The sequence below is a fragment of the Macrosteles quadrilineatus genome, unplaced genomic scaffold (assembly GCF_028750875.1).
Source record: "Macrosteles quadrilineatus isolate MER2022 unplaced genomic scaffold, UCM_ALF_1.0 Scaffold_3__2_contigs__length_128488019, whole genome shotgun sequence".
NCBI classification, from domain to species: domain Eukaryota; kingdom Metazoa; phylum Arthropoda; class Insecta; order Hemiptera; family Cicadellidae; genus Macrosteles; species Macrosteles quadrilineatus.
Genome location: NW_026542596.1, coordinates 127023024 through 127047600, shown reverse-complemented (window position 1 = coordinate 127047600; position 24577 = coordinate 127023024). Strand labels below are relative to the sequence as shown.

General features: G+C 36.5%; 2 protein-coding genes across 2 annotated transcripts in view; one reads left to right on the top strand and one right to left on the bottom strand.

Annotated features, from left to right (window-relative positions):
- Window positions 1-4269, bottom strand: part of LOC128988571 (rho GTPase-activating protein conundrum-like) — a 72359-nt gene extending 68090 nt beyond the window's left edge. The window contains exon 1 of the mRNA XM_054409966.1: window positions 3843-4269. The gene's annotated coding sequence lies outside the window, so the exon portion shown is untranslated. The remainder of the gene's footprint in view (window positions 1-3842) is intronic.
- Window positions 4270-8086: 3817 nt separating this feature from the next.
- On the top strand, window positions 8087-23824 carry LOC128988572 (dolichyl-diphosphooligosaccharide--protein glycosyltransferase subunit 2-like). The gene is made up of 13 exons (XM_054409969.1): window positions 8087-8248; window positions 9361-9560; window positions 10101-10229; window positions 10812-10966; window positions 11967-12106; window positions 12796-12968; window positions 14275-14471; window positions 15248-15457; window positions 16541-16748; window positions 18344-18532; window positions 21014-21109; window positions 22083-22158; window positions 23237-23824. Exons 1-13 carry the CDS (start codon window positions 8227-8229, stop codon window positions 23383-23385), a joined length of 1944 nt encoding a protein of 647 aa, XP_054265944.1. The 5' UTR covers window positions 8087-8226; the 3' UTR covers window positions 23386-23824.
- Window positions 23825-24577: the final 753 nt, after the last annotated feature.

The following is a 24577-nucleotide window of genomic DNA, read 5'->3' as shown; positions in this document are numbered from 1 at the left end:
TTGGGACGGTGGCATAATGGTTTATGTTTATGATATATTTTCTATGGTTTCTGTTACCGTTACGTGTGTATTACCACTCACACACGGTCGGGGTACGCCCTTGGGTTGTGTTGGTCTGCATCGATGGTCTTATGTGATCGTTAGTGGTTGACAGGATGTGTGGTAGGGAAAGTTTGTTGTTTTCAAATAGTAGAGTAGTATATTATTATTGACTCTGTGGTATACATATAGGTAAGGTTGCCTATAAAAGAGCATGACAGAAACAAACGTTGCCTACTGAACAAATTGAAGGCAAAGCACAGTTCCTTCAAATGCTTGTTCTTGGAACGCACCTTTATACAAAACTAGTTTACCTGGACATGGGCAATTATATGGACACATTTATGAAAAAAATAATACATTTTGAAAAGATTTAATGAAGCTAGTCCTGGCTATCAGTCGCGTGATCATGTTCAAAAGTGCGTGACGGATTTCCATGCAATTGGAACGACCTCATCGTAAATCCACGTGTCAGAAAGTAGTTCAATACTACTTTGCACTATTGATTACAGAAGAGCAAACAACAAACGTGAGACAAACAGGAACCAACAAAGCATCATTTACGCCGACACCAGAGCCTGAAGCGAGACGTCGCTGTTTCTATTCCTGACTGAATCCAAACCGGCACCGTTAACGAATACGAGGATAGTTTTGTCACCAAATTCACTTCCGCATTCTGAACTATTCCCGTGCTTTATTCATAGACGAACACAGGATCTATGGACCGTAATGAAGCAAACGAGCAGTGAGCACATTACAGTGGCCTGCCGTTTGTTGAATAAGTAGCTCGGTTGGTTCGATGGAAAATGTTTAAAATAGAAGACAAACTTAAAATATACAGCTATGCCGACTGTAAGGTAACAGATAAATTTGACTTAACTGAAGTTTTTCAGCTAAATATAGTTGTGAGTTGAGTACCAGGACCAGGTGTCCAAGTTTGAATGACGTCGCGTAAGCACAGAGTGAGTAGAGAGGTCAAGTTAGTACAAGCTGTTCTAATTAAATAAACATCAATGTTTTAAGACTTGAGGCTCGATAACTTGGATTTTAATCTTAATTAGTGCTCCTAAAGGATTAATTAATTACTACGAGATCAGTATTTGCCTAAAATAAACAGTGTTCATCTAACAATTAAAATATACTTTGAAAATATAGAGAAGAGAATTAACAGTGTATGTAAAGTAAAAGTAAAGTATTACAGTATGGCTTGTTACCCTAATGTAGTCATGCACCTTGACGATCTTTTCTACAGGGTGGATAGTTAAATCAAACTGATAAAAAAGGGTGTCTACTCCTATGGTCAAACCTTTATCACCGGAAGATTGATCACAAACCACTAAACGAAGGTCATCGGGTCAAACCAAGGACGCCTAAGTATCTTCGAGACTCCATCACTCTGGCAAACCAGTTGCAACCTACTTAGGGTAAAATTGAATCCCAGGAGTGCCCACAAGGTTAGAGTTCTCAGGAGATGAGGAGTTTGGGTTTGGAGATGGAGGTCTGGAGTTGCAGACCTGTTCCGTACCGTTAACGTAGTGACCTTGACCCCCCTCCCCCTGACCAGAGCCCCCAGGGCCAGTCATCCACCTTACCTCGGGCCTCGGCGCAGCATCCTAGCAGGCTAGCACCACACAGGACCATTCACTTCTCTACAGTAACAATCGTCTTCAGACACTATTGCAGGGATTTTTTCAAGTCGTCTCCTTAATTATTTTTGTATGGCAATCTCCAATCAAGACCAAGAAGTTATTAAATCAAGATTGTATTCCTTGCTAATCAAAATTTATTACAAAACTGTTTTAAAGGATATTTATTCATCAATGATTTCCCACTGACACTTGCATTTAAATAAAATATACCAAATTGCTTGAATTGGGTGAACCTTAAAAAAACATTTTCGATTTAAAATTTGTAATATCATGATAACAGTCAGAGCTATAAGGCAGTGATTTATCGATTTCTGAAACATTTTTTTCTTGGTAATTTCATCAAGACAGGCCTACTATTTTTTCTCTCAGTTAGGCCTACTTATATTATTAGTGACCTAGGAGAAATGTTTGCACTGTTGTTTCCCAGTAAAAATATAGTTTCTGGTAAAATCAATAAAGGTCCCCATGATAACATTAATTACTCATCAGAATAGTTCAACCAAACAATAATAGTCTAGTCTGTAGGCATATTACTTAGTGATTTATAATTTTAAACAACTAGAGAAAGTGATCAGATTGGGTTTCACTATTGTTTATAGCAAGCATCAGTTTATCCTCAAATTAAGCCTAATTATTTTGTTGAATCAATAACCTGCAAAAACAGGTGGTGTAGTTAAGTTTGTTGAATGTCATTCGATATCGTGTACGACAAAAAGCACCGAAGAGTTGTACGAACCTAGTTTTAAGAGAGCTTTAAAATATAACTTTTGACTGGCTGGGTGTTCCAGTCATTAGACATATGGATATAGGCTATGCTTGCCTACACAACACGTCTGAACGTCGATAGTTTGATTTCAAGCAGAGTCAAAGTCAACCCTGGACCAAGATGTCATTTGAGCCATCCATCAATGGCAATATCAAACAAAAGGTCAACGTAAACTAGTGACAAGCCGAGGGCATGGCAAAAAGGTAAAAATGCTAATATTGTTAAAAACACAAAATGAAAAAAGTAACTTAAATTGAATGCATCATTCGTACAAAGGTTAGTTTGATAAGACCCCAGCTGAACAGATTGTCAGAATAAATATTTTTTTGTGAGTAAATCGATATATAAGTTAGTGCACAACTATCATAAGTTGTACAGTATTGTAGAAGTGACACTGTCAATCCCACTTTGTGGGTAAAAGACGAAGGAGAAGGTATTGAGGTACTGTATCACTTATTTGGATGGGTATGCAATCTAGGTGCGTATTTTAACCCATATATATGTGTGAAGGATGAGTGTAGAAGCTGAGATGATCTGGATAGCTTTGACACTCACTAAAACTGTTTCATTAGTCAGGACCATAATATCCTGCTCATCTTGGACAGAGCTAGCTGGGTCCAATATCAAACCATCAAAAGGTTAGACATTTTTCTCAAGATCGAAACAGTGACCTTATAATTACTGGGCAAGCACTGTTTACCCACTAAGTTATAAAATAACAAATTTATTAGATGTGGCATTTCATTGTAAAAATAAATAGAAAAACCTTTGTGGAATGAACTCCTATTAAAATCCAATTTGGCTTAGTCTTACAGAGTTTTGGTGGTGATGCCTATCAATGTTTTTGATAATATTCATATGACTGGGATGTTGGCTTCATCCTGTAATCCAGCTACTAGGAGGTAAAGAACTGTGGATATTAATAGGCATGCTTGTACTGTTTGAGTGTTGATGCGGTACTCCCTGGTGGAATAACGTGCACAGTAGTGAGTGTACTACGACAACCCGCGCAGTGCTATCATGATAATTAGCCCAATTTGTTAATTACAAGGCAAAAATGTGGTTCGGATTCCACTATAAACTGTAGGTCCCTTAGATGCCATTGGCTGTATGGGTTATTAATTAACAGCTGTGTCTAAGGAACATGTCGGCCTTAGTCACTAATTTAACAAGACTACAGTACAAGATTGTGCCACTCATCTTACACTGGTCCTTCACTTATATTTGGGTTGAAATACACACCTAGTGGCGTCCCCATCTTAAATAGGCTAATTGATATTGATATATAATTGATGTGGATTATCAATCCATGCACATGTCACTGACTGAATATCGTTGACTACTTAACTTAACTATCGAATGAAATGTGTTTGACTATATTCACCAACCTTATGAAGTATGTTGCCAGATTCCTTTGCCTGAGGCAGTGTGCTGTCCTTATAATCCTGAGTCCACAGAGCTTATAGTAGGGTACTTTAATTTAATAGCGGTGAAATTAAGATTTCCTAAGTAAGTTAATACCTACTTGAATATAGTTAGGCCCTACACAGCCTGAGAAAGAATAGTAGTTAACTGTCCTTGGACAATAGGAACAGAAAATAAATATGATTTAGTATTTTTCCAAATTTGAACACAACACTTAGTATACTCTCAATACAGTTACACTCAATTAACTTAGCACTGGAAAAAACTAACAGCAGTTTAAATTTAAAATCAACAAGAACTCGACACTAATGACAGATCGCACTGAACATCTGACTTCTACTGTCAAAAAACGTCCACTGCCACTGGTACACTCCACTGTCACTCACTCCAGTCCACTCCACCACACACACAACAACACAGAACAAAAGCAAATCAACAAACCAACCAACGTGCTCCAGTGTTACCACTTTTCTTTTGTACAGGCTTGCCAACACGTCCGTTACAGTAAGATGAAGCTTATAATAATATTATATATAAACAAAGTTCGTGTTATACAACAAGCTGAAAAGCATTCCACTGAATAGTGAATTCAAAGTATTATTGTGTTCAAGATAACTTAAATACTGTACCAGATTAACAAATACAAATCTGCATTAGTCACATCACAATATTTATACTGAAAGTTCAAATTAAATTAAATTACTTGCGTGCTTGAACTTGGTGATTCTTTTATAATCAAGTAGGCCTACCGTTAATCTACATGGTTAATCAATATCATAGATACATACAAAGGAGTGTGTTTTTATCGTGGTTTTATATATGTCTATATGTTCGAAAAAGTTATTGCCCAAAGCACACCAACTGATTCTTTCAGTTTTTCATTTACCTTAAAATTGATCGTCGGTCTCGATTAGATTAGTGTTAAGGGATACATTGCTAAGAAAATGAAATTTTTAATGGGGGGACTTCAACAATCATTAAGAGAAGTTGAAATGGATTTAGTATTAATAACTGTTATTGGAACATAGCATTTTTAAAGGGGCACTCCACCCAAAAAAAACCAAGATATAAAAATTGTATCAAATTTCAGTTATTTACCAAAAAGTGTTCTACAGTTCTTTCTGGACATTTTGATGTATGACACATAGTAAAAATATTTTTTTATGAGGTGTTATTTTCCAAAATAAGTAAGCTCTCAATTACACTGGCCCCGTTTGCCGAAGTTGTGGGGGAGGGGGGTTTGGCCATAAGATTTTGTACTGTATTAAAAGTTTTGTTTTTAGATGCACTTTTAAATAATAATAATAATAATAATAGACAAATTTAATATGTAATTGAATTTGTTCTTATTTTGGTGGAGTTCTCCACAACAGAATTGTGTTTCCTTTCGTTTCCGGGCGATTTTCGTAAGTTTCATTTTGTCATATATTCAGGAAAAAAAATATATTAAGTTCTGATTTACATAGTTTTTTCATTTTGAAGGGGACATTCTACTTCACAAACTGTAGTATGGAATAATTAAAGTTCAGCGAAAAAAAGTTTGTGATGAATAAACAAAAATATTAAATTAAAAATACGATTTTTATAGAAACTAGTGTACATGTTGCTCGAATTCGAGCAATTACAAAGTATTACAGGAGTTATTTCAGATTGAATAACAGTCATATTTACAATGAATTTAAAAGAGTCAACTCAAATATTACCGTTGTGTAACTCAGACCCTGTTTATCTTCGTTATTGATAAACCTAAAGCATTCCGGACGGTTCTCTCCTTCTCAAAATGCCTCGCTGTACAGGCAACACAGGTCATTAATAGAGGGCCAATTGAGAACGAAAAGTCGTTTTGGGGTAGTGTAAGGGCGCATTTGTAACCAAATAGTTGAAGTTGTCCAGGTTCATGTTCAGACTGTTAAGCTGATGAGTTAAGCCTATTACCATAGACTAACCAACACAGTTTTATCTATGCTATTACGCACCACTGTTCTGTAGTTGCGGTCGTTATCACGATTGCGCCTCCTGTCTATGTTTCGTTGTCGTTGCGTCGGAGACATTTAAAAGAAATAAACAACAAATAATAAACAAATTATAGCTACACAAAACAACGATAAATGCACAAATTTAAGTTACAATCATGCTAACACAATCCATCATAGCGACACAAAACAACGATAAATACACAAATTTTAGGATACAACCATACTAACACGATCCGTCTTGGGGGTTATGTTTACACAAACTCAAATAGTAAATAAATCTACTCAATGTGTTTCATTGAATTTAAAAGTAAATAACAGCAATAAAATTATACAGCTGATCAAAATGTAAACAATTATGTTCTTCATAAGGATAACATGGGAACTTTTAAAGCCACTGGGGCAGAGCCCAAGGGACTTTTTGAAAAATGTAAGGTCAGTTTGCAAATCTACGCGACACGCTCTTTCCAATGAGACGTCAATGGATAAAATCGGTTAAGAAATGGCGGAGGAGTTCAACCGACAAACTTTCGTGTAGCGTATTAATTATATAGATATTTGTTGTATGGCAACTCCCATACTACAGTTTGTAGGAGTACTCTTTAAGTTAATAAAATAATTATTACTAAATTATGTTATACCATAGATAAAACCATAGATCATACTCCCTTAGTAGATTTCTCATCCTAATGGAACAGCTGAAGACAATTTTATTGTTAGTTCTGTACGGTTTATGTAGAGGTCGTGTTTTGTTTACAATTTGTTTCCCGTTAATACAGTCATTAAAACCTCGTTTAACCAAATAGTACGATCTAATCATAAACAATAAATTGTCCCCTAGTTATTTAACCAAACAGTAAAGCACAAATCAAGAAATTAACCCTAAAATAATAGAAACAAAATTTCGTCGACACTAGCGCCCAGTGTGGCGTACATGAACTAGACATGAAAAACGAGCTTCAAAATTTACAATGGGATGAAAAGTCTACTTGTGTTGGTTAGTCTATGGTCATACCCACCTAACTCCAGATTTATCTGTTCCCGTAAGTAAACGTCTGCTTTTAGAAAAAAAACACTCCCCGGGAGGGGGGGATCATCATAAAAATATCTTTAACTATGCTAAATTCTTAAACATAAAAAAAATAGTTTATTGCAAACAATATTTTTTCTCAGGTGGAGTGCCCACTTAAAGGGTTCGCTCTAGCTCTGCAATTTCGTGAAAATGCAAGGGTTTGGGGACCCCGTGTTTCCGAAGGCTACACTTAACGTAGAATCAAAGTTAGGGTGTTATTTTGAAGAGGATTACATTATCTTAAAGTATAGTTGTTTCAATATGTTTAACATCGTACCATATAAAGCCTGAAAATCTTCTTTTGAATGTAGAGGGAAAACGGCCATTTTAAACTGCTTTAAATTATTAAAGAATCGTTACAGAAACATTCTAAACCCAAGGTCGTATGGATGGGTCTTTGTTCTTTAAACCCCCGTTTACTGATTTTTACTAGCATGTAAGGGTAGTTTACAACGGCAGGGCCCGTGAACCTCTGCAAGCGCTTCTCGCGGTGCCGTTCAACGGCGCAACATAACTACTGAAGCCCGAGCTGAGATTTCCGAGCTGAGGTAGAGAGCACCCTTAACAATGGGAAGCAAAACAAATTTATAGCATTCTTGTTGTGTCTAAGTTCAAGACACTATACTCCCAGGCTTTTTATTTTTGTTGAGTTATCTACGCCAATGAAATTTTTAATGTTTTGAAAGATAACGGTCCAAACCCTTGTATTGTTAGCATCCAACGACGACTTTTTTTAACATAATTAATTAATGGCCCAGGGACAAATGACATCTGGATCTGAAAACGATCTCGCTTGGAATCGAACCAACGACCTTCAGATTTTGAAGGCGATCCTATTCACTATAACTATAGCCACTCGGCCCCAGACAAAAGACAATGGCTTTCACATTACTTTTTAGTATTCACATAATATTAGTTCAAAACATTCTGATTCATTCACGTACAACAAATTACTGCTAAGATACTACATTTATACCTTAATCCATTTTACATAGTAAAAAGCTGATAAAATACCAATATTATAAAGGTCTTGGTTTGAGTGCAACGTTGACACTGTAGCGTTCTTGTTGGAAGAATACAATTGGTTGGTTTGGTGATTTTTGCAGTCAGCATTTTGATATTTGATATTTTTCAGCTGCCGAGCCGAGCCGATTGAAGTGAAAGCCGAACGATAGTTTTTACCGACCGGCGTTGTCTTGTCAGACTCCGATTCTCCATCAACTTTCGCAATTCGTCATAGTAAATTATTTTATCCTGGATTAAGTTATGTTATTTTGATTGTGAATTACTTCTGACTTCACCATGCTTTTGATAAAATATAACGGTTTGTATCCATTGATATCTATTTAATTTAATAAATTTTGACTTGTAAATTGTCACCTAACCTTCAAAACAATTTGCAGTAGGAGTAGAGTATTTTGAAGTGCCTAAACTAAGTTAATTAGACCCCTTTCACTTAAATAAAAGCTGTACCTCTTAGTTATGGTTCAAGGACTAGTTGGAGGAATAAACTTACTATGTTAATATATATTTTAAAGAAGAAGCGACTTGTAGCCTAAGATCCTAGGACAAGGACACTCCCAACCACAACTTAGGCCTAACTTACTCACACTTTCGAATTTCCACTAGTATGGATACGCAGAGGTACCGGTAGCCTATGTGTATATTGTACGAGTGATGATGTTGGGACTGTGCTGAAAAATTCTGAGTAAAAATCCATGTTACATGATGTTTTTCAAGACTAAGAATATCCAATAAGTTAAGTGGTTGCACTTAAGTTTATGTCCTACATTTACTATTATACATTAACCATCAGCTGATTATAAAATGTGAAATATGGGTATAGCAGCTTGTTATTAGCATAATCTCCCCCTATGATTAATTACAAGTTCAGAACTGTTGGCTCAATAGGCCTACCTGTTAGCCTTAACTCCAACTTTAATTACAGTAGCCTAAAAGAATTCTATTGCATGAATTCTGCAACAAAATACAATAATTCATTTAGCCTAAGGTTGATAACTTGTATCTAGGCCTACAAATTCAATTAAATCATTTAATAGTAGTAGTCTCCTATTAAGCTGGAGCCCAAATAAATATATTTTGGCGTCTTTGTCTTTACCAGTACCACTATCTTATTAAATTCAGATCTTGGGTCCTAATCTCCAACTGACTTTGCTATTGAATAGGCCTTAATCTCCACTTAATAAGCAAACTCCTTGAATATATTCTAACTTATAAACACGACGACACAGAAAACGTACTACTATAACCCAGAATGCCAACCGCATGGTAAAAAGCATTAAGCGGTTTGAGAGAGCTTTGCCTGTCAATCCGTAGGCAGCGCCACCAGCGTTGCTATGGTTGGCATTCTGGGTATAGTAGTACGTTTTCTGTGACGACGATGAGAAAGGTCATATTGTTTACCTTAACTTGCAGGTCCTATACTGATTCTGGCTCTAGTTTGCCTGACTGAACTTACATGGACAGCCACCACAACTACTTCATTTCTATCAGCATCGGAGAGAAGTCGGCTTCATCAGGTTTTCACTGCTTCATTAGATGGTAAAGATCTTCCAACTACATACTATTCGGTTATTGGCCTCAAGGCTCAAGGAGGGTCCGTTCCAAATGACAAGGTTTGTATAAGTTAATAATATTTTGGAAGGTTTTAACTTAGTTTTTACTTCTTATCTTATTATTTTGTTAAGGTTCGGATGTGGCTGGCCTAGTGATTAGCATGTTTTCTGTTGGAGCCTAGATGTAAATCCCCCCATCATTATTAACAAAACCCTACCTAAATTACTCTGCACTGTCAGCTAGTTGTATTGGATAGCCCACCCCAAAATGATATATTCCATGGCTTAGCTTTTAAATTTTATCCATGCTGTACAATAGTGGTAGGTACCAACAAAAGTCTCAGTGGCATGATGAAGCTATTTTAGCTTTATAATAACACCATGACCTCTGGCTATATGTTCTCTAATCTAGCAATAAAAAAATAAGCACTTTTTTATATCGGGCATTTTCTTCACTAATGACCATATGTTAAATTTCAATTGTAGTGATTTCCCGTACTATACAGTACTAATTTTTCTCAATTTTGCAAATGTAGCTTCAGGCTATCTAAGATCCCGTTTATTGCTCTTATTAACATTCTATCATGCGCAAACCTGTAGGAGATTTGCAAAACGCTGATAGCAGCTGCTGGAGGAACCCCGACTGTAGAAACATTGTTCTATGTTACTGGGACATGGAAAGCTCTCGGAAACTGCCCTGGAACATTACCTACTGCCAACATTGTCAAGGTAATTTTTATTTCATAGATTTTTGCTTGAATGCTCTTTACCGTAACTGAGAATATTCATCTGTAATATGCTATCAAAAAACTTTTTTTTTAGTTGAAGTCTTATAGCCGAAATTTGCAAAGCAAGTTAGTCAGCTTTGCTTCTAGGCCTAATCACAACACATTAAGTTAGGGCCTACTACTAAATGAAGAAAATTGCAAAATTTTATTTTTTTTAAGGGTAGTAAGTTACCAATATTTCTTTAAAGTGTTGCCACAGCCCACATGTTGTAGGTACCGTAGCGTAATCCTCATTCTTTTACTTTTGTGTTTTAATTTTCCTTTGATCTTGAAACAGGAATTAATTGTAAACCATCCATTTAACTTCCTTCACAAAGCTAAATAATATTGGTCTATCACAAGAAATCTGCGACTTTGTTACATCCCTGCAAGCATAAAAACGCACTTAATTATGTCTGTGGTTGTTTCATTTTATTCTATCCAATCGTCATGCTATCAATAGAAGAATTTAATCTTTGAAGATTTGAAGACTTTAAAACGTATGTTTTGCACTGTAAAGTAATTTTGTAATTTTTTTTGCTAGAAACTGACGGGCGTGTTGGAGCTTGAAAGCTCGAGTGTGCCTGATCTGTACTATGCTTCCCTGGCTTTGTCAAGTCTTGGTCAGAAACTCCCTGACACGGCAAAGCTTCTTAAAAACCTGCAAGCGGCTCTTAAGAAGGACGACAGCACGGCTAGGTAACTGAGATTTAGGCTATGTGGTAGCTATATTGCTTTTGGATAGGCCTAACCCAAAAACTGAGTGTTGTGATTTATTTGGGCTGAAGTTCTGTATCAAAGATGTTTGTAGGATTTGTGTCTTAACGTCCTTTCTATTGCTTATTGCTGAGTGTAAACCAATTGGTTGCAAGTAATTAGAAAGGAACCAGTTTGGTACTGTTATCAAAGTTTTTACAGTTTAGCCTAGTACAAGTTTTTTTTTCTGATTTACCTTCACATCCTAGGACGCTAGTTCTAGCCCAGAACTGTTTTACACATTACTTCAGGCTAGTCCTAGAGGGTTGTTTATCACATTGATAAAATCCATTGGTGATTGGTGGGACTTGAACCCGGAACCTCGGGCACCGAAGCCCCACACTCTACCAGTAGACCAGCTTGCTCCATCAGCTTATTGTAGTTTGAAAGTAGCTCTTTTAAAACTAACTAATTCAGTAATTATTTTAATTCAAATCCTATTCAAACTAGTCCTATTCATTTATTTGTTTTTTTGGTTTTCTATTTTGTATCTGTTTCTAATTTTTAAGGGAATTGTGAATTCTCTGGTTTTGCCACTGTGTTTTAAAAATAGACCTAATGTTGCACATCATCTTTACTTCAAAACCCATTGGTTTTTGTAAATGTTTTAAATTTTATGTGTGAATCATCAGTTAGGCTCAAAGAGCTATTTTGTATAATACTTTAAAGAAGTCCACTGTATATCAAACCTCAGTTGATAATAAGCAGGCTCAGGGTGTGGTTTGAATTAGACAGGCATTCCGGACCATTTTTGTAGAGCAGAGTGAGAACCAATATTCTTTTTTAACTTTAGACTATTTAATAACAATTTCTCAAACCAATAGTGAGATTTATTAAATCATACGATTATAAAATATTTATACATCCTAGGTTGTAATTAAGCCTCTTCAGTTTCTAAACAATCAAGTACTGTTGATAAGTGTACAATGCTTTACAATTACAGCCTAGGCTATGCTTTCCATATCGGAGCTGTAGCGGGTGGGGATGTCAATGTTATTTTCAACCGCATTGAAGACGCAATTGTCCAAGCAGACGAGGTTGATGGAAAGTTCTTGCAGTTTGAAGGAGGTCTCAGTATCACAGGTTGGTGGATAAGTTTGTTATCAAGTAAAAGATGAACATATCTTGTTTATTTTTTAGTTTAAAAATCTCTCTATGTTTCAGTCATAAGTGGTTAACACTGCTCAACAATCATAATTCTTATTTTTGGTGTACATGAAGTTGGCTCCCTTCACCTTTACTTTGGGTTGCAAATGTTAAAAGTGTCAAATTGTTTAGGTTTAAATCTGTTAATGATTAATATGACATAAAAGACCTACTAAATATTGTTTTGATTCAAGCCAGTATTTAAATGTTATTACAGTATTCGTTTAATTTTTAATTGGGTTTGGTATAGTCCTCCAATACAGAAGGACTTGTTTTTATCTAGGATATTTGGTTTTATATCCAAAGACAAGCAAGTCTTTTTGTAAATAAATAATGTCTCAACCCCTAATGACCCAGGTGGGTAGATAAGCGTCCTCAATCCTTATCTCTCTAAATGGGGAGCTCCCTCATCAGATATTTTCTTTTTAGCCTAAAATCCTGCTTTAGAACATCTTTTCCTTTCCATTTTGTCTTTTATTTAAGGATGTAACACACATCAATAAAGTCTAGGTTTTTAAGGTGTTTTGTTAGGATAGCACGCTCGCCTATACCTCCTAACCACCAATGGACCTGTAGATCTCTTCCATACTCAAACCTTCCGTGATCACACCTTGTCACAATTACAGCATTGATCGTGAGTGGGGCGTACAAGCTAGCAGCTGTAGCCAACAAACCTCCGCCCATCTCTGGTGAACAGGCCGTCAAGTTCGCCAACTACTTCCTCAGCCGCAGATCTGTGCAGACGCCCAAAGGAGCTCACAGCCTGCTGGACGTTCTTAGCATACTTACTAACAACAAGGTCAGTCATTCATATGGTAGCTGTTTGTGTGGAATTTGAATCATTGTAACCAACATGGATGTTGCATGTTAATGTTTTAAACCTGTGTAAGTAATGTTGTGTTCAATGTAGACAGACCTAGGTGCTGTAACCTACGGTAATTCCTAGAGGTCTGCTGGTCCTGCGAATCTTTCGGGTTGGGTCAGGCCAGCGGAAGGCCCGAGAGACCGGGTCGGGTCAGAGATTTCTTCTGGCCAAGATCGGGTCGGGCCAAAAAACGAATAATAATTGATTTTTAAAGAAACACAAAACACAAACAAAGGAATTAAAATGTTCATGAAAATTAAATATTAAGTTTGCTCATGACATTTACGAATAAAAGTCTGACCCGCACACCCCTAGTAATTCCACAAACTTCAACATGTTGCAAGTATAGCCATAGCTAGGCTTGTGCTAATCTCATTGCATACAGCGTAGGTGCATAAGAGTATGTCTGATTCTGCAATCCTAGATCAGGGTATTTTTGCAAAATAATAACCTGAATAAAAAAAAACTTTTTTAAATTTTATTTACCTACTTGATAGTGTAGTAAAACCACTATTTACCCTCTATCCATGAGACTGGGGCTATAAAATTAGGAGATAATTAACATTAGGCCTACTAAGCGAATTTACGTTGTTTTTCAGAATAAGCAATCGAGATGCTCTCCAATTGAAATCACTTGTATTTTTTAAAATAATTAATCAAAATTACTAGATAACATCAAAAAACACAATAGAGTCTCCATGATACCATAACAATAATGAAGAATCACTGTTTGGATTGGCACATTTGAGGAGTCAAATTATATTTTTTTCACACTTAAAACGTAGTAAATCGACTCACAGCTCCTTAGTGCTACTAGAGATCATTTCCAAGTACTACGTAAGAAGCTTGTTATTTTGCTGGATCAAGCAATAATAATTCAATTTTCAATGATTTATGTTAGTAGTTAGTTGATGTGATTTATCAAAGTCATCACAAGGATTTTAGTACCAGGGATGTGAATACTGCGACATACTTAAACCTGCAGGATTAGCATGAATCATCTTTTGTTTAGAGCCCCCAAAATTGAATTTTAACTATCTTATATCATAAAATAAACTAAGCACTAAACACACTAAACATTTATTCTCTTGTGAAATGCCAATGGCGTAGAAAGAAAAAAAAGTTAATTTTAGCAAAATTGTTAGTTGACAATAATATTAGGGTTGAATCCTACTTTTTCAAACAAATTACATAGATACCGTACAAAGTTTCGTATGCCATCAATGATTTGCCTGTTCAGTACCACATCCCCGTGGTGGTGAGCCTGGCTGGTCCTGGAGTGGTGTCTCAGGATCAGCCCAAAGTGTCAGTCAAGGTGACCAACCTGCTGGGTCAACCTCTCACCTCTGACCTCTCAGTGACTGTGGAGTCTGCCACCAGGAGTGCTGACGATGTTGTTGTCTTGTCCAAGAAGAAGTTTGAACCCACATCTGACAAGTGAGTAATTCATGTGATTTTGTGCTGTCTTTTCTAGTGAAACCGTTGTTACATTTGTCAACTTTGTAGAGATTTTTTTTTTTTTAAACTTACATGGTATTTAACGATTAAGTAAGGCGTGAGCTTGTAAAAGGGTGAAGTGTACTAAAAAGTAGTGGTAGGTCCTAGGATCCAAACCCATGACATCACTGCCTTGCTCAAAGTCTATGGTTCTACCGACTGAGCCACCTACTTACCAAATTTTCATCATATATCCTACCTTTGCTATATATCCTGAGGCATGGTGATTCAGTGGGGCAAGTAAAGATAAGTCCTCTCAGTTGCAGTATGACGAAAAAGTATTTTTCGGTGTGTCCTAAATAGGCACAAATGAAGCCGCCTTTAAACCAGAGTGATTAACGAAATGTTCAGGACTTTAGTGGACAACAGGTCTTAACATAAAAAAAACTGTTAATTTGAAATTTGTATTCTATTCTTATGGAGGATAAGCAACCTATTGTAGAAATTGGGAACCGATCTGAAATGTTTAAGAAATATGTCTTTAAAAAAGGCCTAATCCAATCAGGTGAATGGAAATTCGCTTTAAGTCGGCAGGTTTGCTACTGTAAGAGTATAATTTTTCCTTGAAGTGATCCGAATGATCGACAATGCGGGTGCTTGCTGTTTACATAGATGGAGTTTTACTGTAGTTAGAAATAATTACTTTGCTTCACATTCACATGATTATTTGTGCTGGTACAATTGCTAGTTTGATGGTAGATATTGCTGTTTGGCAGGACAGTGTTCAGTGTGAACCTGATGGACAGCAAGCCAGAGCCAGGGTTGTACAGACTGTCAGTGAGCGCAGTACCAGCCAAGTCTGATCCTCGACTGGTCGGCAACATCGGCGTCACACTGCCTCTCAAGGTTATGGCCACCGTCACTGTGGACACCTTTGAACTGGGAGTCGGCGATTCAGATCAGACCACACAACCAAAGTTTGATAAGTAAGTAGGATACGATGTACAAAGAAATCGTCCAATATAGGGATGAGTAAAAGATGAATCTCAAAACTCTAATCCACTGAATTTTCAGAAAAAATTAAATTCAAAATTAGACTTAAGAGTTAAAATTGCAGCAAGCCAAGATTGTTATTCGCCATATTGGCGACGGCGGCAATGAAAACCACACATGTAAGACAACAAAAGGGAACATAGAATGTTAAAAACAATTTGCTGACATATAAGTTTTTAGTGATTTTAACTTTATTAATGTACTACAACACAAAACTATAAATAAACAAGAACATTTTTATTAGGGATGGGCCGATTCCAAAAGTCAACTCTCAATTCCACCGATTCTTGGTTTTAGAATTGACATTAAAATTTATTAATACTTTTTATCGTGGCTACAAATGCAATATTATTTCAATAACTGACAAAAAAGAGAGGGAAAGCTAAACAAATTCAAGATTCAAAATTTTTTATTTGCCAATCACTAGTCAAATCCATAAATTTCAGAATCAGAAAATCATGTCCCGAACAAATACTATTTGTGTAAATTGTAATGTATAATCTACTGCAAAAACTAATCCTCAGAATGAATGGTTTGGCTCACCTATCGACCTATGTAATGATAATGATAATTTATTTGCACATAACATACAAATTTGTGAAAATCACATGTACAGGTGCTTCGTCTTGATTTCTTAAAAATTGTTCATCAGTCCTTAATTATTCTAAAACATAAATTAGTTCCTAAGATGTACATTTTATTAAAAACCTGCTCTGCTACTCTAGCGCCGCTCTACTATGCTACTATGTTTTTACCCAAGCAAGTCTCTAGTAACTTTTCATAATTTTTTTCAATAAATTGGTAGAAAAATATGAATTTTGTCATTTAGTGTTTCAAAATAACTGATAGGTTGGATTTTAGTAAGCTCTTTTTCTTTAGGTTTCACTATATCACTATCTACTGAGTTTGAATTAAACTGTTAACGTACAAATGCAATATTCTATCCAGTTATTTATACTCATTTTTGTTACAATTTAAATTAAATCTCGATGTTGACACTCATAACTGTTGTGCAGAGTTGTGTTCCCCACAAAGTTGGGTCGTGTGTTGGAGTTGGATACACAGCAGAAACTGGTCGTGCGGTTTACACTCAAGGACAAGAACAGTGGCAAGCCGCTGAACGTTCACCAAGCGTTCCTGCGGTTCGAGAACAAAGCTACTCTGCAGGAGATCATCTTTGTCGCAGAAGTTGACCCCAACAACCAGGGCTACCGCTTTGACTTGGTATGTACTCAACTTGTCTTCTAAAATCTGTACCACAATGTCTTAGTCATCTACCTATATTATTAATACGCTACATGAAACTTTGTGAACGATAAGGCTTTTTTGTTTTAAAATTTAATTCGATATATTATGTACAAAAATGTTTGTCTAGGTGTGTAGATTTGGAAACTGACCTTACATTTTTGAAGAAGGTCCCTTGGGCTCTGTCCCAGTGGCTTTAAAAATTACCATATTATTCTTATGAAGGACATATTTGTTTATGATCAGCTTGATAATATAATTTCTGTTAATATTTTAGTTGCAATTTAAGGAAATGTGTGCTACAAACATTTACTGACTTGGTTGAAGTGAAATATTTACTATTTGAATTTGGATTGGCGTAAATATTACAATGGAAAAAAGCAAGAAAGCCTGGACAATTTGTATACTAAAAAAAAGTTAACTGAATTAACACTGTGTTGCATTTCTTAACACGTTCGCTGCGGGCCATCAAATGGCAGGCGTAGCCTCAGCGCGGCGCAGCCCGCAGCGTCGAACAAACCCGATTGCCGGGTGTTTGGCTCTCATATTTCGGTATGATGAATAGCAAATAACGTGCGGTGATGTCCTGTTTTATACCAAGAGTCGACGTAGTTCACTAAACACTCACATATAGCAGCACTGCTTGGAACGTAGCCGGTCACACCGTATTGCCAATTGGAGGGAGAAAGACGGGACAACAAGTTGATTTTTAAGTTTGCCAGACGGGGATTTTATGGGGAAATTTTACTACCAACCTACAACACAACAAAAAGCAAGTCACCCACTACACGCTGACGTGGAATTGGTCTGCCTTCGACCGACGCTAAAGCAAAAACGATGATATACGAAAGGCATTGCCGAGCGTATCCGATCGGTTACGGCAGCGTCTGAACAGCGCTCGGCCCGTATCCGATCGGATACGCCTGCAGTGAACGTGTTAAGCAATCATTGAAAGAAAGAGCCGATATGCAAACTATGGAAACATAGGAAAGTCATAGAACACTACCAAGGAGAATAGAAATAATGTTTTTTTTATTATTTATAATCGTTATTATGAACAACCTAATGTAGCTATGAGTGGAAAACATTTGTAGAAAACACTAAAAACAAGATCAGCTTTTGAAAAATGATAAGATATTTACAAGAAATGTTGATTACATCAAACTGTTATGTACATCGTGAGATTTCCATAATCTTATTTGTATTTAGATTGGCCTTAAGAGTTTGTCTTACTGTAAATATAGTCACTTTCACTGATCTCATTGATTGATCATAGATTGATCATACAGGGTGTTCTGTAAGTACAGTACATAAAATTGAATGTGAGCAATGCCACAGCACTAAGAGGGTCAGTTTATAAACTCTGATGATGTTGTTTAGAGTTACACAAGTGGTTTCTTTCTCTGTTCAGTTCACATTCTAACAGCCATTCATTGTTCAGTCTATGTCTGTAATTTTTATAATATTTTAGCCTAATTATATAGCTTGTTGGTCTGAATAAGTTACTATAATTATTGGTAGCGATTGTTTTCTATTTTACTGCCTGTGCTGTATCTCAACATGAATGTTTTCAGGACATGGGAGCTAAGGCAGCAGACTTTGGTCAGTTGTCTGGCACTTACTCTCTCAACCTGATTGTTGGGGATGTCATTCTGTCCAATTCCTTCTCATGGCTGTTGGCTGATACTAAACTGAAGCTAGCTCTGGACTCGACCCAAGCTCCCCCCTCCACCTCCATTTATCAGCCTAAGCCAGAGATAAAGGTTAGCGGATTTTACATACAAGTAGACTTTCGTCCTTCGTCAACACTTATAAAATTGACAGTTGCTTGAATCACACTTTCATATTTTTGCTTTTACTTACTCCCCCTATACCATAGTGTATGTAGAAAGTATTGTTTTTGTCAACATATTAGAGTTTGAGTGGATATATCGATCGATAAATACGTTTTGGGCCCCCCTGGACTAAAAAAAGTGGTTTTCAAAGTGATGTCTGTGTGTGTATGTGTGGATGTACAGAACTACAGACAAAACCTGTACATACCTGAACTTTTGGTTGTAGGTACTAATCCATAGTATCTCCAGGCACTTTAAATTTTTTTTTTTGAAATTTTGATTTGTAAATTTTGTTAAAGGTTGTTGTTAAGCTTATGCGAGAAAGTGTGTCAGATTGCTGATACCGTTTATTTTAGTTTTCTTAAGGTGTTGTATGAAGGCATTTAAGTTACGAAATTCAAGGTTTAAAACTATTTACCTATGTTAACATTCATACATATTTAAGATCAGCAACTATAATTATTGCAGTAAAATCTTAATTGTTATTGATAAATATTGTTCTCTAACCATATATCTATATTAGTTAGTTTCTAATTAGCCTTTTCAGGTTAAAGTGAGTTTTTAAAGGAAAGGGCGTTGACAGAATGCATACACAACTGACTCTCCCAAGAAGAGTTCAAGAGGACTTCTTCAGAAGGAAATATTCGTATTAGACTGACAGTCACAAAACTTACACTGTTGGAACCGTTCTCTTGAAGGGGAATATGAAAGAAATTGTGTTCTTGTGTTGAATCAACTGACTGGAACTCTTCAAAGTTTGTTGTGTATAATTTCCTTTTTCCTTGATATATTTCTTCAGAGTTCATATTAAATTAACACTAAAGAATTTTTTTTGCTATGAACCACAAATTATGTGGTCAAAACTATTTTACCTACGACCGTTTTTTAAATAGCCGTTTCAGTTTAGTACTTAGAATTGAAAAGTTTTACGTAACAGCATTGTTTACTTTCATAACAGCATAGTTTTACTCATAACAACACGGGTAACAGACTAATGACGTTCAAGGATTGAGAGAGAAGTCAAATTGTAATTGTTCTAACTTCAACAAATCAGCTGTTCAGGCCAATTTAATTGTTGAGTGGTGCAATACTTACTTTCCGTGTCCGGAAATCAGACTTCGCTTTTCAAAAAATTAGCTACCGATATGGCTTTGTCATTCGCTTGTAAAATATCATCTAATGTGCAAGACTGGTCTAGGCGTGGACAGATCATAGATGGCCAGGATCCTGAACAGCTCCACACGCACACAAGATGTTTTGTTCATCTGGTAAAAGACCTTATTTCTGCATGTTTGTCTTGCATTTTGGTACCTCGACCCTGATTCGATTTAGGGTCTTCCACACCGTGTAATGCAGGCCTCCACCAGGAGCCAGTTCCTCCCTGGCTGGTATGGGAGGGTTAGTCAACGTGGCCTCCCACCTTACCACCCGATTGCTTGAGAGTGATCCATCCAGGACTCGTCTCCGTGATAAAAAGCTCTTTCTGGACCGAAGCCGTCGATCTGCAGGTTGGTGGCCGTGTAATGGGTGACGAGGGTCTGTCTCTTGCTAAGTCATTTCTGCATCGGCAGCGACATCACGTCAGATTGATGGAGGGGCGATCCCTATGATAGATTGTACCGGGGTTGGTTTCAAACACCCAGTTACAATCCGAGCCATGTCATTGACTGCAATGTCAACCTTTTTTGCATGTGACGATGCATTCCATACTGGTGCAGCCGACACACTGAGCGCTATAGCTGAGGTTCTGAGGACATTAGGGTTAGCACCCTAGCATCTGCTGGTGAGCTTCCTGATGATATTATTCCTCGCTGAGACTTTACCTCTTGTCGCAATACAATGCGCCTTAAATGTCAGTGTGCAGTCCAGTATGACACCAAGATATTTGGGTGTAGGACAATGCTGAAGATGGTCTCCCCGCCACTTCACATTCAACTCACGGCCTGCTTCTCTATTGTTTAGGTGAAAGGCACAAACTTGGGTCTTAGCAGGGTTCGGCTTGAGGTGGTTTGCGTCATAGTACCGGGAAAGTTCATTAAGAGTCATAGTCAGCTTCTGTTCCACCTCTTCAATATTCCTACCTTGTGCTGCCTAGTGGTGCAATTAGTGTTTGGTACAATGTTTTGTTGCATCACTGTCAGTGGTAATGAGAGGTTATAAGTGAAAACATACCTCTCTTAGAAGTTACGAGTAGTGATTTTTAGTAATTAAAACACTGTCAAAGGTAAAGTAGTGTACACAACTCACGTAAATAGTGTTAACGACACAAGTGGAAAATTTAAGGTACGAGCCTTACTACTACAAAATTTCTTGCTGTTTCAAATATTTATATGACGCATTTCAACTACAATAGTACAGGTTCTACATCAATATGACTCATGCTGATTGCTGATGTACTTTTTCCCGCAGCATCTTTTCCGAGAGCCTGAGAGACGACCTCCTGTTGTTGTTTCAACCTTGTTTACTGGACTGGTTGCTGTACCGTTCCTCATCTTGCTAATATTGGTTAGTAATTTTTAAGTCCATTTTCTCAAAATCCATTTAGACATTTTACCCCATGAATGGAATAAAATCATCATTGTATAATAGTTAATAGTGTAACTAGTGTGCTAAGTAACGGTTGGAAAAATTCTAGTAAGTTATTTTTTTCCTACAGTTACTTGACAAAGAAGGCTTCCTTGCACTGATTATAGCACGCAAAGTAACTAATTGCTGCATTTACTTAGTTTTGCCGCTCTCATTTTACTTTGAGGCACTCATTTTCCTTTGCCACACTCATTTTACTTTACCGCACTCCAGTATTCCAACCAAACACAAAACAATGTGCTTTTAATAGGCACGTAACACGTACAGCTTGAAAATAAGTTGGTAACACCTAAAGATACTACGACTACGATCAGCTGGTGCATTGTTTCACAGCCTTTGAGTATTGACGACTTAACCTAACCTAAAATGTGGTGTTTAGTGTTTGCAAGACTAATTAGTAATTGTTTATTATGATTTGTAGTAACTGTCTAGGAAAAATATAATGTGTAAGGTGTGCGCTAAGTGCCACTTCGCGTACTAGTTACACAAATAACTATTTCTTTTACAGCACTGAATGTTGAAGGCCACTTTTAACCTTGCATTTGCTAGAAACGTATAAGCCTTATAAGCCTTGTATAAGCCAATGCCTGCTCTAAGCAAAGGAAAATGTTGTGTAGTGGAAGAACCAAAGTACTGAAACAATTTTTGGTTGCTCGTGAGATATGAACCTGTAAAATTACTGTCATATTTCTAGAGCATGTCACGCTCAACCACTGACTTGACTTAACTATTACCTAAATCGTGCAAACTTTCAGGGGTTCATCCTGATATTTAGGGAGTGGATCCACCCCCTCCCCTCTGGGACTATCACTCTTAGATATTGGTAAGATTTCCACACTTTGGTAAAATTTGGTAAAACACAATTTGGTAAAACCTTTAATGTCTGTTACAGTGGGCCAAACTTGGAGTCAACATCTCAAATTTCCCATTCTCGCTGTCTGCTCTTGGATTCCACTTGGGCTTAGGAGGTAAATACTCTACTTGATTAATATTTTAAAGTACAGTCCCGTTAATCCGAACTTCGGTTATCCATAAGTCCGCCTAATCGGAAAAAAAATTTTATTTTATTTTTTTAATTAAATCTTTTTTAAATTAATTTTAATTTTTTTTAATTAATTTTTTTTTTATCAAATTTTTTTTTAAACTTGTAACATAGTTAGCTGTACCTCGTCAAAGTATTCTGTAGCGGCCGGGCGAGGTGGACTTTTTTGTAGAGTATTTTAGTAAATATTTCACCATTTTTGTTAACATTTTTCATTTTCGACCCGGGTTCCAATCCTGCTAATCACAAATGGATATTACTAAGTGATAATGCTGCAGCCACTAGGTCTTGCCTTAAGTAATGTGAAAACAATCCCGAGCTCGTGCATAGCGTCCTAAGAAAAATTTTTTTTTAAATTAAAAAATATTTTTTTTTTATTTTCAAAAAATAAAAAATGTTTAATCCGAAATATTTGGTAATCCGAAATGGGTCCGGTCCCAACCATTTAGGACTAATGGGACTACTGTATTTTTAAACTCAGTATACTTTTTTACTAAACAGCAATAGTCAAAGTCTTAACAAGTCTTTCTAAATGAACTAGTGTCGTATTCTAAAAATCCTTTTTAAAGACAGGACTATGTGAGTAACCTTGCATGAGTTTCAATAAACTCACTAAACCAAACTTGCAGCAAACTGAATTATAAAACATTAAAAACATAAGTAGCCTAATGTGGTAATTTTTGTGGTGTTAAAAAACCACCTGTAATGTAGTGAACAGTTTAGAACATAACAGGTACAGGTAATGTTTGATTTATAAATTTAAAAAAAACCTATTTAACATTTTGTTTTGTTTAGTGATTTTTAAATTTTGTCTTGAAACGACCCAGCAGTCTTGGATCGGCTTTTAATAAATTGTGGCTAAAAAACCAGCAGAATAAAGTTATCATCTCACCCATTAACACTTAAACTTTTCACTCATCATCACCTTAAATACATATCCTGATGTGTTGGAGTCTTTACCACCTCTATGTGGAATTTTCATTCTCCACATTTTTGTGTTGTAGCCATCTTCACGCTGTTTGGTTTCTTCTGGCTGCAGCTGAACATGTTCCAAACCCTCAAGTATTTGTTGGGTCTGGGTGTGGTAACCTTCCTCAGTGGCAATCAGCTGTTGGCAAGAATCGCAACAAGTCGCAAGAAACAAGCTCACTAACATTCCTCACCATGAGCACGGTTCTTGCATCAAGAACACGTCACCTACAGCTGTGCCTGTCAACTGTACACCTTCACTTTACATTCATTTCCTTGGGGTTCGTTAAGAGTTTTAGACGTGGATTTGAACAGTAGACTTTTATACGTTGTCAATATGTTGTTTAACTAGTAAGCAAAAGTATCGCATTTAATGTTAATTTATAGGCGTTATGTATTTAAACCCTTTGATGCGTGTACTAAAAGACTGTTTACTTTGCTAAGTGGGATTGGTTTATAATGTGTTAAGCTGTAAAATTATCTTAGATGTATTTTCAATATTTTGTTACTATTGTGTTTGTTGTGAGAGAACCTTTTGTTGTTCAATATCTTGAGGGATGTCTATTGAAATGTGTAAATTTTCAATGCGAGAATGTAATTAATAAATTTACAATACATTTGAATCTGTGGCTATTCTTTATAACACCTCTCAAAATTAAGGAATCGTTACTTTCACGATTTGTGGTTTGTAAATTTTAAAGTTCCTGTTGTGTTGTATACAATAGTAGCAGATGTTGTCTTGTAAACACATTAGCGTAGACAAAGATTTGGACAATTTACTTTGCCTTTCGATTTTGGTGCCAGAGGCAGCCTTTAAACATGTACATGTTTTTGAAGTTTGTCAACTGTCTGGTATTTATTCAATATGTTTTCATATTTATTTTTATTCAGTTTTATAAATTCAGTTTGATTAATGGTCTTCTATAAAAGTGGATGAAAACAGCATTCTAGTAGACCTTAAACTGTTTTTTAAATAGAGTGAATAACATGCGATCATAAGATTAAAACTTTTGCCGCTATCGAACGTCGATGATGTTTTCATGACTCCGGAAGATGACGATGACGACCGCAGGAGATGTTTATGTTTTTGCCATGACTGTGGAAGATAATACAAATTTTAACATTACTGCAGGGGATATACAGGATTTTGCTGTAACCGCAGGAGCCAATAACTATGTCTATTATTACACAACGGCAAGAAATTATTTTTACCCCGATCGTGGAAGACGATGAAAATGTCTACACGACTGTGGGAGTTGTTAATGATTTTGCTGCAATCACGGAAGATGGTGATAATGTTTCTGTTGCCACAGAAAACTATCAGAATTTTTCCACATTTGCGGGAGATCGTGATGATTTCCACACAACTGCGAGAG

Coding starts and splice junctions, on each gene's coding strand:
- LOC128988572 (XM_054409969.1), top strand. CDS start 8,227: ATGCTTTTGATAAAATATAACG. Junction 12,969..14,274: donor GCATACTTACTAACAACAAG/GTCAGTCATTCA, acceptor TTGCCTGTTCAG/TACCACATCCCCGTGGTGGT. Junction 14,472..15,247: donor TTTGAACCCACATCTGACAA/GTGAGTAATTCA, acceptor GCTGTTTGGCAG/GACAGTGTTCAGTGTGAACC.